This window comes from Triticum dicoccoides, chromosome 4A (genome assembly GCF_002162155.2).
Source record: "Triticum dicoccoides isolate Atlit2015 ecotype Zavitan chromosome 4A, WEW_v2.0, whole genome shotgun sequence".
NCBI classification, from domain to species: domain Eukaryota; kingdom Viridiplantae; phylum Streptophyta; class Magnoliopsida; order Poales; family Poaceae; genus Triticum; species Triticum dicoccoides.
Genome location: NC_041386.1, coordinates 610,023,007 through 610,042,040, shown reverse-complemented (window position 1 = coordinate 610,042,040; position 19,034 = coordinate 610,023,007). Strand labels below are relative to the sequence as shown.

The window sequence follows — 19,034 nt, the reverse complement described above, 5'->3', positions numbered from 1 at the left end:
GTAAAATTTCTGAACTTTATTTCTAATTTATGAATATTTTTTAAAATCCATAAATAGTTAAAAAATCAATAACATTTTTATGTAATGACTTTTTGAAATAGAAAGATAATCGGCTTTTTATAAGATAGAAGCGGAGTGAGCGGAAAACATACTAAGCTAGCAATATGTTTGTGGGCTGATCTATATGAATGTTGTAACAATAATTTCACCACCGTTTTGGGCATGGAATAGGAGCTCTGAAGCTGGCCAAACGGGCTGGCCTGCTGTAAGCTTACATGGTACGATACGACCCGCATGCATAGGCCGTGCCATGACGGCCAGCGTGCTACTCCCTCAGGCCAGACACGACCCCTAACTAATCGGGCAGGCCTGTCGTAAGCTTACATGGCACGATACGACCCGCATGTATAGGCCGTGCCATGACAGCATGCGTGCTACTCCCTCAGGCCAGACACGACCCCTAACTAATCGGGCCGGCCTGCCGTAAGCTTACATGGCATGATACGACCCGCAGGGGAATGTTTAATGTATAGGCCGTGCCATGACGGCCTGCGTGCTACTCCCTCAGGCCAGACACAACCCCTAACTAATCAGGCCGGCTCGTCGACACGCCATGCACGAAGGTCCACGTGCTATTTGGCCCGTTGGGCTGTTTATTGGGTTAATTTAACCTACTGGGCTGATAATTATAGGCCATGCATATAAAAAAATAGTGCTAGGCCGGCTCGCGTGCTCAGCCTAGCAGTCCAAGCACGACCCAAAGCGTGTTGCGTTCATGCACGACATGATTAGCTTGTGCAAGGCCTGTCCTGTGACATGCCGGGCCGGCCTGCCAGGCAGGACCCGGTTGGTCAGCTTTGCTTCGAAGGGGCTCAAAGAGCACCAACTGACACCGGCCGAAATATATAAGGACACCATAACGCACACCAAACAACTACGCTCTTCCCTCATGCAAAAAACCATCTCTAGCATCATCTTAGCACGATTTACAAAAGAAAAACACGAGAATAACATAAATTGATGTGCACACAAAATCAAAATACTAAAACAACCAACCGCTATATCCTACCGAAGAGAAAAGACTTAATCCCACGAATGAAGAACGAGGATATCAAGTGTTTTTTTAACACGGACGCAAGCGCTGATACATACGCGCACATACTCACCCCTATGAACGCACACACGCACACTAAGCCAGCATATCATCATGAGGTTTACAACATTATCGTAAGCATCTTGTCGTCGACAGGAATAATGCGAGCACCAGAACATTACAAGTCGATGTAAAAGAAAAAGAAAATAAAAAAAAGAAGAAGTTGTACAAGTCGGCAACAAGACTTGGCCGACTCCACCCAAAGTTTTTTTTTTCTTTTACCAGACAAGCCCTCCTCCTCCTCCGCTGGTCCTTCCCCTCTCTCGCGTCGGCGCTACTCCTCCGATACTGCGGCGGCGGGCGTTCGGCGGCGACCGGCGACACACAGAAGAAGAAGGAGAAGGATGGGGAAGAGCAAGGGCCGGGCGTCCAGCAGCGGCCTGGCGGCGTCGCTGCTGCCCGACGCGCAGGGCGCCGCCGTCCCCGCCGTCGGATTCGGGGGCTACCACGGCGCCTCCCGCGTCGAGCCCGCCGCCCTGCACCCGCTTCCCTCCGACGACCCCGACGCCCCAGCCCGCCTGCCCCCCGTACGTCCCCTCCCCTCCCCTCTCCTCTCCTCTCCTCTCCTCTCCTCTTGTAAACCCTACCGAGTTCACTGCTCTAGCTAGGCTAGGCTAGGGTTTCGATTGATTCGCTCGCTCTCGAGCTCCACTTAATTAGGGCCTTAATTTTTCTTGTTTGTTTCGCATCATCATGCCAACAGGATGTGGACGCCCAGGTGCTGCAGCACCTCCGGAGGCTCGGCCGCAAAGATCCCACCACCAAGGTCTCCCTCCCTCCTTCCTGCTTCTGCCCCCCTAAATCGTTCATTGTTATCGGAAGCAACCTGCCGACCAAGTTGTGCAAATTGTTTCTCAATTTCTTCTATTCAATTCATTCAATGCAGCTCAAGGCACTATCTACGCTCTCCGTGCTGTTTACACAGCAACCTGCCGACCAAGTCGTGCAAATTGTTCCTCAATGGGTACTTGCTCTCTTCCCCTTGCTTGTGTCACACAGCATATTTTCTTATCATACATGCTCCTCATTCCAGCATTAATTCATTCTAGGACTGATTCATTATATCTTCCTTAGCTCCAACATCTGCAATGATATTTTTTCTATCTATGAGAAGAATATGCCAATTGCCAAGCTAGTCTTGTTTCAGCAACACGTAATAATGCTAATTCTTCCACACAGTTCATTCATGTAGTAAAACTTATATAGCTGTAGATTAGCATCAGTATCTTCCTTTGTGATTCGTTTTCTGTTCTTACTGGTACGCTCACTAATGGATACAGGGATGAAATGCCACAGTTTCCTGTCAAGTGAGTGTTTGTTTGGTTACAGGATGTTTTTTTCAACTTCCGAGTATTTTGCTCCTTTCATGTAGTGATGATACTACATCTATTTCATGTCATGCTTATGCCTCTTCCAGAAAATGTGCTGCGCCTACAGTAATCATTAATCAATCTACCTTCTCCATTTTATTTTATAGGCCTTCGAGTACAAGAGGCTGCTGCTTGACTATAACAGAGAAGTTCGTCGTGCTACCAACGATACCATGTCTAGCCTAGTCACCGCAGTCAAGTATGACCATTTCCTTTCTTTGGAATTCTTGATGATATGCAAGTGCTCTGTGCTCTACTGCTTTTATCTTTCTTTACCGTGACGTGGCTTTTAGTTGGTCCAGTTATTAAAGGCCTCATGTTCTGTTTCCATAAACTTGACACTGTTTTTTGACTAAAGATTTGTTTCTGCATACTCGACACATACAAGTCCATGCTAAGATTTATCCATCTCCGCTACCTTGTTACTTGTGCTTGAGACTCAAGGGTAGTATTTGGGCCAGCATATATAAAGAGTATGATCACTTACTTAAATATGCGTGTGTGTTTGCTCAAAACTGACAAAATATCTGGAAACAGAGCAAATTCTTTCAGTCTCCAATGTTTATGGATGTTTGAACTTATTGTTTCAGGAAGGGCCTAGCTCCGCATCTCAAGTCTCTGATGGGTCCTTGGTGGTTTTCTCAGTTTGACCCTGCTGCTGAGGTTGCACAGGCTGGTCGTCGTTCATTCGAGGTGCTGCATATGATGGATGATCTTTCCTTTATCTGGTTGATGATATTGGCTCTAAGTCATTGTTCCATCTGGATTTTGCATTCATTTTTCAGCTGCAATGCTTTTCTGCAGTAAACTTTAAACCCAGTGGCTTGGAAGAACTAAAAACAAAATTCATGAATGAATTTCGTGTCAATCAACTACCAAATATTCGCCTCTGATGCAATAGCATTAGTTTAAGCTCATATTCAAACTTAGCCTGGGCATGTTGGCTTAGCCAGCTCATATAATTTTCTTATTGGTTGTAACATATCACTTAACACGGTGCCTGTATGGCATGTCCTTAAAATGTTTGGGGAAACTCAGATTTTTTCCAGTAATGCCAAAGCTCAAATATCTAATCATAGCAAACATGCTGGATGTTTAACCTGATTGACATAGATTACTGTTACTGTTAAACTTAATTAGCTAGTCGATGTTGCTTTTGGACCAAACAGGCTTGGTTATTTGTTTAGTTCTATTTGCACTGGAGCAACCCGTTATGTTGGTTTGCTACACTGACCTGTCGAAGCATAAATAAGTGATGCTTTCTCATTCTTGAAATTAAGACCCGCTGTGGCCTGCACATAAAAAATAAGAGTTAGTCACCTTTAAACTGAAGTACTCTTCAGTTAGCTCATGATTTGTTTTGTGCAGGCCACAATTGTCATATTTTTGCATGGAATTTTGTAGGCTCACATATTTAGTGCACCGTGTGCATGAATAGCATAACCTTTGAAGACATGTGGATGCCTCAACAGGGTATTGTGTGCACCTGTACCCATGCTCATATATGACTTTCTAACATTTTTCTACTCTATTTGTAGGCAGCATTCCCACAATTGGACAGAAGGTTGGATGCTTTAATGCTGTGTGTGAAGGAGACGTTTGTGTACCTAAATGAGAATCTGAAATTAACAACACAAGCTTTATCTGACAAGGTTACACCGGCGGATGAATTAGAAGATATGCATCAGCGGGTATGCTTTATGGCCTTAACCCAACGTGCAATCCTGTGATCAGTTATCTTCATGTTTTAAGCTGTTTTTGTTCTGCACGCAACCTGTTTAAATTTTTTTCCAGCTGCAATGGAAATTGATCATTTCTGCAATTTTGTAAACCAGATTGATTAATCTCGCAGCTTTCTTTGGGCAGTAAGGCTATCGTTTATACTGAAGATTTAAGTATTCTGTTTCAGCGTTTTGGAGTTTGGACTTTTGAGGCTCATACTTTAGAACTCTATGGGGTGTGCAACTGTCTTTGATTCATAATGGGAAAACATCAGAGTTGTAGATAGATCTCTGTGTGTTCTTTGTGCTGTGCGAAATGGTGCTTAGATCTGTTGCAGTTGGTTTTGGGGTAGTTGATTGGGTCATCAATTTGTTGCTTTGCTGATGCTCCTGTTATTTTAGCATCAGATGCGCCCTTCATACCGCTGCTTCCTGTTATTACTCTGGATCTGTATGTGCTTAGAAATGCTGCACTACTGCTTGCGCATTCTCCACCTCCATGACCACCACGAGTGGCGTGCAGCAGGGGAAAGGGGGTTACCCAAATACTACCACACTTTCTTTTCCTGCTTGCACGGAGGCATGGAAAAGCTATGCCTTGAGAGCCTGACTGAGCCTCTATTTTCTTATGAAAAGGAGCTTTCATCATGTTTAGCTGCTGGATATAATTATGGTCTTTCACTTATGGTGTTCTATCTTCAAATGCCTACTGTGCTTCTAATACCCGCCACCCACTTTTCTATCTCCTTGTTTTAGGTAATATCATCGTCACTGTTAGCAATGGCAACTCTTATCGACATCTTACTGGGAGTAAAATTACAAAGTAATGGCGGTGAAAGTGCAAATACCGAAAGCAAGAGTCATTTAAAAGTTCGATCTGCCACATTGTCTTCTGCCGAAGCTGCACTTTCTATGCATAAATATTTTATCGATTTTCTGAAGTCAAAAAGTGCTGCTATACGGTCAGCTACATATACTCTGCTTACAAGTTATATCAAGTATGTTCCTCATGTTTTCAACGAAGAAGCCATGAAGATACTGTCTTCCACAATACTTGGCGCCTTCAATGAAAAGGACCCATTGTGTCACTCTGCTATGTGGGACACTATTCTTGTTTTTTCTAGAAAGTTTCCAGAGGCTTGGTCATATTGCAATATTCACAAGGTTGTCCTCAATCGGTTTTGGCACTTCCTACAAAATGGTTGCTATGGGTCTAAACAGGCCTCATACCCTCTAATTGTTCAGTTTTTGGATGTTATACCATCGGAAGTTGCTACAGAGAAATTTGCTATTGAGTTCTTACAAAATCTTTGGGCTGGTAGAAACCAGAGGCAGTTATCAGCTGCTGACAGTTTGGTTTTCTTCATTGCCTTCAAACAGAGCTTTTTGTGGCTTCTTAAGAAAGTACCAAGGTATCCTTTTAAAACTTTCACTGGTTTATTAAGTTTGATTTCATTTGTTTGCAAGTTCTCCTGTTTCTGCATAATTACCTTCCCCTTTTTCATTTCAGAAATTCTGTAGGAGATTCTACAGATAATATTCACAACAGGCTTATAACGAATGTTCTAGTCAAAATTGTCTGGCATGATTACCTTCAATTATCGTTATCCAAAAACCTGGACACAATTCCAGGTCTGTTGTCTGAAGAAGCAACTACTGATGATCACCAGCTATCTCATAAGTCATTGTTGGTGCAGAACGTGCGCCTTCCAATTTACTATTATCAGGACTTGGGGAAATGTATCGTTGAAATACTGGATGAGATTTCAGTTGCAGAAAGTCATTTGTTGGAAGTTGCTTGTGAGTCTCTGTTGAGGGACTATTTGGACATTGTTCACCAAGGGGAGAAGCTATCAAAATTTCAGGATCATGTAGACCAACTTGCTTCTTTCTTTTGTTCTTTGGATCTACTCGTTGTTCAGAACGGTAGGACATGGCCGCTGGAAAACTTAGCAAGACCACTGGTTATACATTCTCTGCCAACTATCAAGTCCATGGTAAGCTAAGTTCATCCATCTCTCTTGACTCTTGTGATACAGAATATTTTATTTTACAAAACATATAATCTTCATGGCAATTACTTGCTCTTGATTGAGTAAATGGCCTCTTCCATTGTGTTACATTTTTGTAGAAATGGTGTCTTGCATGCAAATGTTTTCTGTAGATCATAAATCTGGATATATGGGTACTTAGTTGCAGCAATGTGAATTATTGATCTTGTTCAGTTGTAATAGTTTGGCATGGGTTGAGGTCTATGACACACACAGGTACGGGCGCATGGACACATGAAACTGTCCATAGAAGTTTCACACTGCACAAGGATTAGTGCAACATTGTGGCCCACAGCAATGTGCATTCTTGACCTTGTTTAGCTATAACGTTACATGTGGAACAAGTAGGCAGTCACGGTCTTGAGTGGCCACCAATGCTTTTGATTGTCCTCCACAGCTTTGAAGTTAATTATTTTTCGTAGGTGTTACCAGCTTTGTCATATCTGTTTGTTTCCTCAACTTATATCATGCTAATATTGATATATACTGCAGCAAAAAAGTGTTATTGTGCTGATATGCAAAGTACTTGGCAAATTTACTTAATTCAAGTTTTTTTTGCTTTGATGCAGGACTCCCCAAGTCTTGTTAAACTCCTAATAAATTTGGTTGAAATATTCGGGCCTGCCCACCTGTTCTTGAAATATTCTGAGAAAAACGATGATAAATCATATGTTGAGCCTTATCTGAATGTATTCAATTCCCATTTTGTCCCTTGGTGCTTGGATGGGAAGGATATCACCTGCAGCTCAAAGATTGATTTGTTGCTTTCTTTAATTCAAGAAGAGTGCTTCTTTGATCAGTGGTGTTTGATCATCAAATATATTATAGCTAAACAAAAGCGATCAGTTGATGATAAAATCTCACACACTAATGGCCAATTTGAACTGCTGACACTTATACTTCAGAAAGTCAGAGAAAGAATTGCTGGGGGAAAGCTGAGAAATTTGCAGAGAAGTGGTTCCCTGCCAGAACATTGGCGACACGATCTATTGGATGCTGTTGCAGTTTCTGTCTTCTGTGATCTACCCGCTACAGATTCTCATGTACATTTTCTATGGTATGTGCTTCTAACTTTATAATTTCATTTTGATTACTCAGCAGCAGAAACTGTTGATAATTTGGTTTACTCTAGTTGCCATGGTGATGTTCCACAAAATATGTGGTTGATGTGAGCTTGACTTCAGTTTTATAATATGTGAAATTGTAGTGCTGCACTTGGTGGCTCCAGTCAAGATGATCAAGTTTGTTTTCTTTCTGCTGAGGCTGTTTGCAAAATTAGTGAATCCATTTTGAAGTCTTTGGCGTCGGTACTCATCACATCAACTTTTGAATGGACAAGGCCTGCACATTTTCTGTTGTTGCCAGCGGAACATGAGCATTTGAAGCTTCTAGGAGAACAGTCCTTGTCGGCAAACTTTGAGATGGCTCAGTTCGCTTTTCAAGTTTTTGAGCGTAGCTTGTTTGCGCTAAGGATACATGAGGAAGATTCAGTTTTCTCTCATATTCTGGCGGCTTTGTTTATCATCGAATGGGAATGCAGCATGGCTTTAACTCTTGGAGAAGAGAATGATTTGGAAGGTCACAAGGAAGAAATTGATGCTGAGACTTCGATGTGCAACAGTTCAGGTGTTCATTTGGGTGCTACAGTGCATTCGAAGGCTAACCTTGCAGAACATATACATGCTTTCCGCCAAAGCTTAATTCCATCCTTTTGGAATGACCTTCATTCAGACACTTTGAATAGGCTGGCTAATATTCTAGCACAGTCTGTCAGGCATGCTGTATTTGATACAAGAGACTTAGGTATTGATAGGACAGCAGCCTTATGTTCTGAGTGGGTGGTGGACATGTTGAGACTCATCTGTCTTGACCACATAAAGCTGCAAAGTTTTTATGATATTTTGTTATCCGAGGGAGAAGATTGGCCGCTCTGGGTCAAGCCTTCTTTACAGAATGGCCATGCATCAGTGAAGATCCAATGTGAACCGCTTGCTACAGAAGAAATTGTAAGAATCTGTTTCGTTTTGTTCCCACCCCACCAAAACCAGTGCATGCTTCTATTATTCACGCACTAACAAGACGTGATCCAGTTCTTTCTATGACTGTAATAGCATAGCTCTCTCTCTCTGATTTGATTTGAATACTGTTAGTTTGAAGAATGACAGGATGAGGCTTGGCTTCATTATCTTTTCCTTTCTTGATTAATTTGCAAAGTGTTTAGAAAATACAAAATGAAGTCCTAAATTTGACCAAAGGAAGTATACATAGTTAAATATTCTGAAGCGGAATATACATTTAAACCTGAAACAGTTTTTTTCATAATTCTTTTGCTTGACAAAATTCTAGGCAAGCTTAAATCGGTTATTTAGTTTAAAAGATCTTGAGTTGCTATGATTGAATACAGTGCAAATAACTAAATGCGCCTAATATGGACAATTTCTTTTGATGCAGGAACTGAAACATCAGCAGTTCGTTGCTTTTGTTGACAAGCTTGTCCTAAACCTTAGCTTTGGTGAAGTGATTCTAGGGATTCCAAGAAATCAGCATTGTAGCACATCATCATCGATTGATGTTACTTCACCTGTTTCTTCCTTCTCCAGAACATGGGTTGCTGCTGAGATGATCTGCACCTGGAAGTGGAAAGGGGGAAGTGCATTTAGCACATTCTTACCTTCTCTGGTTCAGTACATGAAAACAGAGTCATGTCTTGAGGTCAGCATCATGCCCTTTTTGCTTGACACGTTGCTAGAAGGGGCCCTGATGCACGAGAGTAGTAACTGGGCACTGTTCAATGTTTGGCATCTGTCTGACAGTGAGATTGACAAAATTCAAGATCGTTTTCTCCGTGCTCTTGTGGCTTTGTTATTTACCACTTACACAAAGGAATGTATTTGGAGAGAATCCGATGCGCTTGTACTTTTTGAAAAGCTACTGGGTAGTCTTTTTGTCAGTTCAACAGTGAATAGAAAATGTTTAAGGACTCTTCCCTTCGTCGTGAGTACAATCATCAAGCCCTTGACAGAAAAAATGAAGTCGGGTGAAGCTTCTTCGTGCACTGATTTGGTGGGAGAAAGCATATTGAGTTGGCTTAATGAAGCCATCTCTTGTCTGTCATTGAGCATAAGGGAAGTAACACAACAAGGTAGGCCACACTATAATCCTTTCAAATTGTACTAGTGTATATAAATAATATGCTTTTACAGTCAGATAATAAATATATCATCTGTTACTTTGGCAGATACTGAGGATTGGATGCAAGTGGTGTTATCTTGCTTCCCGTTGGAGATAACTGGAGGAACAGCGAAACTGGTAGTTAAGTTTGAACGTGAGATCAGCGATGCAGAAACATCATTACTGCTTACTCTGTTTTCGAGGTACCGGGCTTTCTATGCTAGCGCAGATCCATCATTGTCTTCTAGTGGAACTAGCCTGTCGAAAACTGCTGAACTTTTGGGAGTGAAACTAACAGCGGTTATGGTTGGTTATTGCTGTACAAAACTTGGTGAAGATGATTGGTGCTTTGTGTTCCGTATTCTACAAAAGTGGATTGAATCGTCTGTTTTACTTGTTGAAGAAATGACAGATGGCGTGAATGATGCTGTAATAAACCGGACATCCGCTGTGGATATTTTGGAGAATCTTAAACTGATAGCTTGCACTCCAGAGGAGCTAACATTTACTTTTGCTGAATCTGCTCTGGTTACATTGTGTTGCCTCAACCATGTTGACAGTCTCCATGAATCCCAAACTCTGCAGCTTATTAGATCAGGGGAGTATGCAGAGAGTAACAACAAGATGATGGAGAATGTCCTCAGTTTGTTCTTGGCTTCTGGTGTTTCAGAGGCAATTGCGGGATCTTGTAGTGAAGAGGCTTCATCCATCATAGCTTCTGGCCGTGTGGTTTATCTGCATTTTTGGGAACTAGTGGCATCATTCATCATCGATGCTTCACCACAGATTAGAGGATGTGCACTGGAGTCCATGAAACTGTGGGGACTAAGCAAGGATTCAGTCAGTGGGCTATATTCAATTCTTTTCTCCTCAGAGCCAGTATCCCATCTACAGTTTGCAGCTTACTCCCTACTTATGTCTGAACCCCTCTGTGAAGTTTCACTAGTCAATGGAGGAAACCCTCAGGAGTCTGACATGGATCAACAAAGTACTGAGTCGACGCCAGATTCAGAGAAGGTCCTATGCCTCAGGGATGAACTCTCATCCTTGATTGAGATGCCTACTTCTGAACTTGCCAAAACAGATCTGATTGCACGAGACAGGGTATAATAATTAATATTATTTTCGTTTCAGCTGTATTATTATTAGTTCAGCTATATATCTCTTGCTTCGTGCATCCATGTGCTAATATTAGGTTTGTTTGTGTTTTGACTCATAGGTTAATGTGTTTGTTGCCTGGGCATTGCTGTTATCGCACCTGCAGCGATTGCCGTTATCATCCAGTAGCAGGGCATTGCTGTTATCATATGTACAAGATAAGATTAGTCCGTGCATATTGGATTGCATTTTCCAGCATATCCCATTAAGGAGTGGGAGTGGCGGTGGTGCTAGTGCTAGCGGGAAGAAGAAAGATGCTGAACTGGTGCCTGAAGCAAAAGCTGCCGCGGAGGCTTCCAAGGATGCCATCGTAACATGCTCACTGCTGCCATATGTGGAATCCCTTTGGCCTGTTGGGGTTTTGGAGATGGCCTCACTGGCAGGATCATTGTATGGGATGATGATTAGACTGCTGCCTTCGTATGTGCGCACGTGGTTTACTGGCTTGAGAGATCGTTCACTGTCATCATCCATTGAGTCCTTGACTAGAGCATGGTGCAGTCCTCCGCTTCTACTAGACGAGTTTTGTCAGGTATGGCATTCATTTTACTAGGCCTTTTTACCTTCTTCTTCTTGGTATTGACCATGAATAAATTACTTTATACTCCGTATTATTATATAATCATCGGTCTGCCTGGTGGTTAAACTAACTAATTAAGTATATTGATTGCAAAAAGGTCAAGGAGTCTGTTTATGCTGATGAAACATTCTCGGTGAGCGTGAACCGGTCGGCGTATGAGATCATTGCTACGTACAAGAAGGAAGAAACAGGGATTGATCTTGTGATACGGCTTCCGAGCTGTTACCCGCTGCGGCATGTGGAGGTTGAATGCACGAGAAGCCTGGGCATCAGTGAGGTCAAGTGCAGGAAATGGCTGCTGTCGCTGACGTCGTTTGTGCGCAACCAGAATGGCGCGGTGGCGGAGGCGATCCGGACATGGAAGAGCAACTTCGACAAGGAGTTTGAGGGGGTGGAGGAGTGCCCCATCTGCTACAGCATCCTGCACACGAGCAACCACGGGCTGCCGCGGCTGGCGTGCAAGACGTGCAAGCACAAGTTCCACGGCGCCTGCCTCTACAAGTGGTTCTCCACCTCCAACAAGTCCACATGCCCGCTGTGCCAGACCCCCTTTTAGTTTAGTTAGCAGCCTCCAGAAGCAAATCCTTTCATGTTGAGTTCTTGCCTGTTCACATGATTCATGTTGCGTCGAGCTATGTGTCGAGTTTGTTTGTGTTGTTAGCTGGGGATGTATGACAAGTTTTGCGTGAGCAGCCCATCAAGAGAAACGAATTTTGGAACATCCAAATTTTGGGGATGTATGACAAGTTTTGTGCAAATAGAGGTACATGTTGTAATCAGGAATTATGCGAGATATGTTATAGATGGGGATGAAGAAATCACAGTAGCACTTTATTTAGTAATCAGGATGTATGTTCCCTCCCAATTTTTTTTTCATATCTACTGTATTAGATCCCTGATTTGTTTAGTTTATGCATCTGACATATGCACTTTATTTGTAGGCTGACACACAGGTAACTATGAAGAAAAATGCGTTATTGCGCAAATTGCTTTGCACATTATTTATTTATTGTAGTTCCTCATGTATGCACTAATTTGGACAAACACTTTGGAGTGTAATTTCTCATGTAATCCCTGTGTAAAGAAATATAAGGGTGTTTAGATCACTACAGAGGGGGTATGCGCTGACTGCCAACCCTATTGGGAGTATTATGGAATCATGCATGACCTATGAAAAGAAACATACTTCCTCCGTCCTAAATATAAGTCTTTGTAGAGATTTTACTATGAACTACATACGTAGCAAAATGAGTGAATCTACATACATCCGTATGTGGTTCATAGTGGAATCTCTCCAAAGACCTATATTTAGGAACGGAGGGAGTAGTTTGGAGTAGTTTGTTACTCGGCAGATGAAATGTACAAGTACAGTTAGATTCTGTCTGGTTTCGTAACAGTTATCCTCGCACTCCCAATCCCTTGAACGCAGGCCCCTCTCTCAAGATGCAGGGCTTCAGCATGACTCAGGGCTCAAGATTCACCATTTTATCCCCTACCAGGCCTCCTATCATTGTTGATTTGTCATATTGTGTCCTCTAAATTACATAGTGCTGAAAGGGGGAAAATGGTACTATACGATATATCTGCATTGATATTACATAAACATAGCTATGACTCGTACATGCCTGGAAAGAAAGCACACTATCAAGTATTTGTGTCTTTTAATTTGCAACTATTTTTGTCTTTTGCCCTTACCGACAATAAACTCTGCATTGTTGGCCTCGCTGACTAGCCAATAAAATGCTGCGTGCACACAGATCATTAGCTTCATGAAAAACATTTGTTACGGAGCCCTTTGGTTTGTAGGAATGGATTCCTATTTCTACGTAGGATAGGAATCAGTCCACCACATTTCAAAGGTATAAAAACATCAGCCTAGACTCAGTGGAAAAAAATTCATTCTTATGAATCAGACGACATATTTTTCCCCATAGGAACTGAGATACATGTCGTCTCAGTTCTCAGGATTTTCTATTTCTATGATATTCTTATCTTATGAACCAAAGCAGGCTTTATTTTCCTTCGAAACATGAAAGATAGGATTAATTCCTTTATAGAAATAGGATTCTATTCCTACAAACCAAAATGCTCTATAGGAATTTTTCCTATAGGAATACTATCCTATAAAATTCCTCCAAACCAAAGGAGGACTACATATATTCTGTCACATTATCATATTCATTTGACTTCACTATTTGGATCAAGCTACATATATTTTGTGTGTCTATGGAATATCACACCATAAAAAAAATTAAAGCAAGAGTATGAAAGTTGAAAGTTGATGTATGTACTAATATTGCATGGGGCCCTTTAAAAAACATTTTCTAGAAAGCAAAAATATTTGAATTTCCTTTTGTAGAAACACAAACAGATGTATACTGCATACGTGCAAAATGTCACAACATTTTACTTCCACGCGTGGCGTACAAAGAAAAGACAAATATGTATTTTTAAATGGGCCGCTTTTTTTGCCAGAATTTTGTTTTTTTGTACACCTTACAAATTACTCCCTCCGTTCCATAATATAATAGTAGCATTTTTGACACTAGTTAGTGTAAAAACTGCTCTTACATTATAGGACGGAGGGAGTATATTTTTTCAAAACAAAATTTCATGGTTCCATAATGAACACATACAAGTTTCCACATAATTTTTGTCTGCGTGAGCCTTCTTTCTTGGGCAAACCCAACCGTTACACATTGTGCATATACTTTCTTCGCCAATTGTCTGAGTTGCACGGGGTGGATCGGTCCTCCTCTGGTAGGCAAAAACGACTTTAGTGGGCGGGGGAAGGTTACTAAAAAAAGTGGGCGGGGAGGGGGGGGGGGGGCATCGGCCCCCTTGGCCCCAATGAAGTTTTTCCATAGTTATGATAATAATGAGCTACGTCATAGTCTTCATAATGAGCCTCGCCACCACTCTGATAAAAGATTGAGAAGAATTCACACACTAATGGGATGATGTCGGGTCCCAAGCATAACCTTCAGGACCACCTTCGCTGTTGTACACATATTTCACTCTGTTCGCACACGAACACGTCACCGTGTACCTCCAACGCCGAGGGTGATGCACCGCAACCCACGTCGAAGGAGATCCGGCCGGAAGCGCGGTACGCAGGCAATCCGGCGGGTGCTTTTGAGGACCCGAAACCCCACACGCCCGGGAGGGACCCCGTCTGGGCGCGCGGCGGCTATGAGCTGCCATAGGTCGACCTGATCGCCCCTAGGGCCTCGAGGTTCGCCGTCTTGCAATGAAGAAGAACGAACGAAGAACGAGGAAGAAGAAGAACTAGGGTTAAGGAGAAAAGATAAAAGATAAAAGTGGTAGATGAATTGATCGATTGTGTGTTGTTCAATCGGCCGTCACCCCTTACGTACATAAGAGGCGTCTGGACTTCCCGTGCAAGGAAAGGCTTGGATTCACGTCCAAAACCCAAGTCAAATTCGGATTGGTTTTGTCCGAACTTTCCAAAATTGTTCGGTTTAAATTGGCTGAACCTTGCGGGCCATGTTTGAGGTAGTAAACGACCACGGATGGAAACGAGCCCAAAAGCAATCTTGACGGTTTCGACGAGACAAACAACTTTCATGTTGAACGTTTTTTGATCAGTGGCCATCTTGAGGGAGTTTTCGCCTGTTTTTCGAAGTCTGCGGCAGAAAAATCCAAAACCCGGACAAAACATCCCCGGAGTGTCCGGCCATCCTCGGAGAAATCCAAAACCCGGATGGTCATTCCCGGAGTGTCCGGCCATCCTGATGCAGCCGCGCGTTTTCGGCTGTAACTTTTGCATACGAACTCTGATTGAGACGTTTCTTATATCAAAATCAACCGCTTCGACGAGACGCACAACTTTCATGTTGAAACTGTTTCCATTTGCGGTCATATTAATTGAGTTTCAGGCCATTCTTTAATCTGGTGTCAACATGAGCATGTCTAAGCTTGTCATAACTTTTGCATCCGAGCTCTATTTTAGGCCATCTTCATATCCATCTTAATCTTCTCGAAGAGAGCCATCTCATGGTGACTTTCAATATATGTTTGAATTAATCTTGACATAGCTTCAAGCTACTCTTTATAATCGTGCCACTTTTGAGCGTCAACACATGCCCCATTGTTTTTCGGCAAAACTAGCATGCCGAAAAATAATTTGTACCGTGTTGGTTCTAAGGACGATGTCAACACTCCATCGGCCATTTATATGCTTAGAGCGATAATTATATATCGGCCATTATCATTTTTGAATGCTTGATGCAAACTTGGGCGAAACCTTCTCAACTTCATTAACAATCCGATGATAAAGTTACATAAACATGTATCTCAATGTCATCCTTCGAACCATATTGTTCACCCTTTTGCTAGATTTTGTAGATAATCAACAATAAACTTTCTCCAATCCTTACTTCTGCCTGCATAAAAATTTCATTAGTGGCCGAAGCTGTGGACTTCGGTTCGGCCTTACCTATGTTAACAAGACGAAGCATCGGCTATTGAGAGAAATGCAATACATCATGATTAACATAGTAGCCGGATGATTGCTGTGCCAACTCTTTCAAATTGTCATGTCTAGATATATGAAGGATATTAAAGCAACCCAAGGTAAATTTTGCATCTAGACATATCCCAAGATAAACTATAAGTGATTCGTCAAAACATAACACTTGGATATTTGTTGCACTACTTATAACGAATCACTGTAAGCCTCAACCTATAGCAACCAAAAGCTCCAAACCGAATAAAATTTCATATTCGGCTTTGATTATTGTGCAAAAATATTTTAAGTGGCATGAGGCTTCACAAATAACACCATATGGAGATATATGAACAACACTGACACTTTGGCAATTGCTACGAATTGAACCATCAAAATATAATCTCCATAGTACTAGAGAGACAAGGCTAATATCACTTAATATGTACCTTGTCTCGGTCTCCAATTGAACTAAGGACGATGTTAGAATTCCACACCGGCCATGATCAGATAGTTTCTTAGGATAATAGTTAAGTATCGGCCATTACCATGAGGTCCATGTAGAATTCATCCACTAAAGCATGTATAGCCGAAATAAACAAATACAATAGCAATAAAATATTTCGGCCCCTTTGTATTAGCAACAAAAATGAAACTAACCAAATGTATAGTGATTTGGTAATACCCTCTCATGATATAGAAAATTATGTTGCATCCATGGACCAAAATGAATCCATGGAGGGTAATTGATCATACCTAGGGATGAATTTCATGGCAAAGGCATCAACGACATGGTTGAAGAAAATGGATGATGTGCTAACCGAAGATTTTGATGTTGTGATGCGCACCTTCGGCTTAATTGTTTGTTGCTTTCATTCTTTTCCCTCTTCACTTTTATTGTAAATGTTGCAATAGAGACATGCACATCATTTTTGTTTTGATTGATCTTCTTGGGAACCCATGCCATGTTCTTCTTTCTCAGCTCTTGTGCACTAAGATTTTGTAATTCCTTCTTTTGCCAATATGATAAGCCGAGTGAGCACCTCGATTGTGATTTTGTTTCAACCAATGGCAACTCTTTTTGGGTCTTGCGCACCCTTAACTTCTTTTCTTCAGATTTGGCACTCTGATTTTTATCAATTGATTGTTTCACTTCTTTGCCTTTTGTAGCCAATGTCAACACTTTAGTTGGCTCTTTCTTATTTGAGATCAAATCTGAAGTAGCACACCTACGACCATCTCTTTTCACACGGTAAACTTGCTTTACCACCTCTTTCTTCTTCCTTGAGCTCTGGACCGATTCCTTATGATTGAAACGGTCTTTAATATGCGACTATTCAAATGTTGATCTTCTCAAAGCTGCATAATATTGGTGAGATGGTCTAAAATAAGATGGAGAATGTGCCCTTGTATCATACATGTCCCATGATGAATATGAATCAACATGAGCATAGGGAGGCATCCACGGCATTGGCATTGGCGGCCCAAAATAAGGATATGAATATCTTGCATTAAAATTATCACTTTGCCAATACCGATCCTCATATTTGCGCCTTGGGGGTGATCTTGGTTTCTTTGCATGATTTGGCCGATAAACATTCTTCTCTTCACTCTTCTTTTGATATTTATCCAATAGTTCAGCGAAGGTGATTTTTGATCTCTTACACTTGCGCTTATTTCGGCCTTTGTTTTCTTTTGGTTTGCTTTCATCGATCATTGGATTTGCTTGCTGCCCCCCAGTCCTTGGCGTCTCCATTGTAGCTTCGATGGAGTTTTCGCCCTCAAAATTATGTTCATTATGCTCTTCAACAACTTCTTTACTTGAAAGCTTGATCCCATCACCTGCAGTTTTTACCTTCTCTTTAAATGAATCAGCTTGAAGCAGTCGATGCAAAAACTTTTTGCCATCAAGACCAATCGGAATAGACTGGTCATCTCTTGGTGTCTCAACAAATTTCAATTGTCCTTTATTAATGGCCGATTTAACTATTTGATGAAACACATTGCAATCCTCAAAATTATGTTTGAACGAATGATGCAACCTGCAATACATTCGTCCTTGAATTGATGGCTTAACATGGTGATCAAGAATTCTAATGTAATTATTTTTTAGCAACAAATCAAATATTTGATCACACATGTTTGAATTGAAGGTATACTTCTTATTGTTTAGCCGGTCTTGCCGTGAGAACGGCTTTGGAGGTAAGCAAACGAATGGTTCAGATTTGGAATCTCCCTATTCGGCTATGCAATGTGTTTTGCACTCTATATCCGATGTCTTTCTAAAAGATATCATAATAGCATCGGTTTTCTCAAAACAATTTAACCTTGGCTTTAAATTTTTGAAATGAAAATAGTTAGCACATATATGTCTCAATGGAGACCAAATGTAAGCCAAGTAATAAATAAGGAAAGCTACTCAATTAGATATGAACTTTAGATAAAGCAATAGGGAAAGCCTTGGCTGCAACAATAAGTCACTATCGGTCTTTAAAAATGGCGCAATGGGTTGACCGATATGCTCAATAACAATTTTATTGCTAACAAGTAAATTACCCTTCTTCATTGGTCTTTCAAAATTACTTATGAGAATATTTATTATAGATGCATCAATAATGAAGTTGCGACCAAATCTGAAAATAGGTAAATTACTCGCTATGCATACCTCTTCAAATATGTCAGGAGAGCATGATGGTGGTGTGACTTGAACAATATGTAGCTTCAACTTTGGATGACTCTCCAACGCCTTTTCATCATCTTTTTCTTTATTCCGTGCATCATTACCTTGAAGATCCTTATCAACCAAACTTTGTTCGGCTACTTGCTCTTGTCCTCGAGGCTTGTCAATTTCTATGGCATGGAACTCATAGGGCAGGAAGTAGGTTCCATTGACTTCGGAAAAATCAAGCACGGTTGTTTTGCTATGCTTGCCATGCCTTTTCTCAATAATGCTTGCCTCTTTGGATTTGATGGACTCAAAATATATACTACTTGATTCGGCTTTTTCAACCGAAGCACTTTTAGTTTCCGAATCATCATTCTTTTCATCAGTTATATCAATTGGCAAAGCTTCTTTTCTTTGAGCTAATTCCCTATCAATTCTCTCTTGGCGAAGTACTTGCACCCTATCGCACAAAGGCTTAATTTCCCTCTCAATTTCAGCCCGCCCTAGATTAGTTTGCCCCCCAATGCTTTTAGGATCTTTCGGCAATGAAGTGTTAGTGTTACCAAACTTTTGCAATTGTGTAGGGGGTGTATAATATGCTGCGGTACTAGGTGGAGGCGTATGCACTTCTGTATAACCATACGCTCTCCCATCAATACTACCAATCGATGAAGTTTCATCTTCCTGCAAAACTCTA

The 19,034-nt window shown here is 41.4% G+C and overlaps 1 protein-coding gene across 1 annotated transcript; it reads left to right on the top strand.

The window, feature by feature from the left end:
- Nucleotides 1–1,387: 1,387 nt before the first annotated feature.
- On the top strand, nucleotides 1,388–12,046 carry LOC119287306 (E3 ubiquitin-protein ligase listerin-like). The gene is made up of 14 exons (XM_037566828.1): nucleotides 1,388–1,680; nucleotides 1,857–1,919; nucleotides 2,040–2,117; nucleotides 2,631–2,722; nucleotides 3,114–3,216; nucleotides 4,062–4,214; nucleotides 5,001–5,656; nucleotides 5,755–6,241; nucleotides 6,865–7,352; nucleotides 7,503–8,301; nucleotides 8,747–9,437; nucleotides 9,534–10,570; nucleotides 10,686–11,156; nucleotides 11,302–12,046. Exons 1-14 carry the CDS (start codon nucleotides 1,498–1,500, stop codon nucleotides 11,758–11,760), a joined length of 5,760 nt encoding a protein of 1,919 aa, XP_037422725.1. The 5' UTR covers nucleotides 1,388–1,497; the 3' UTR covers nucleotides 11,761–12,046.
- Nucleotides 12,047–19,034: the final 6,988 nt, after the last annotated feature.

Excerpts from the sequence above, each read along its gene's own strand:
- LOC119287306 (XM_037566828.1), top strand. The coding sequence starts at position 1,498 with ATGGGGAAGAGCAAGGGCCGGGCGTCCAGCAGCGGCCTGGCGGCGTCG. Across the intron at positions 1,681-1,856 it reads CCCCAGCCCGCCTGCCCCCC|GATGTGGACGCCCAGGTGCT; the intron begins GTACGTCCCCTC and ends TCATGCCAACAG. Across the intron at positions 6,242-6,864 it reads TGCCAACTATCAAGTCCATG|GACTCCCCAAGTCTTGTTAA; the intron begins GTAAGCTAAGTT and ends GCTTTGATGCAG.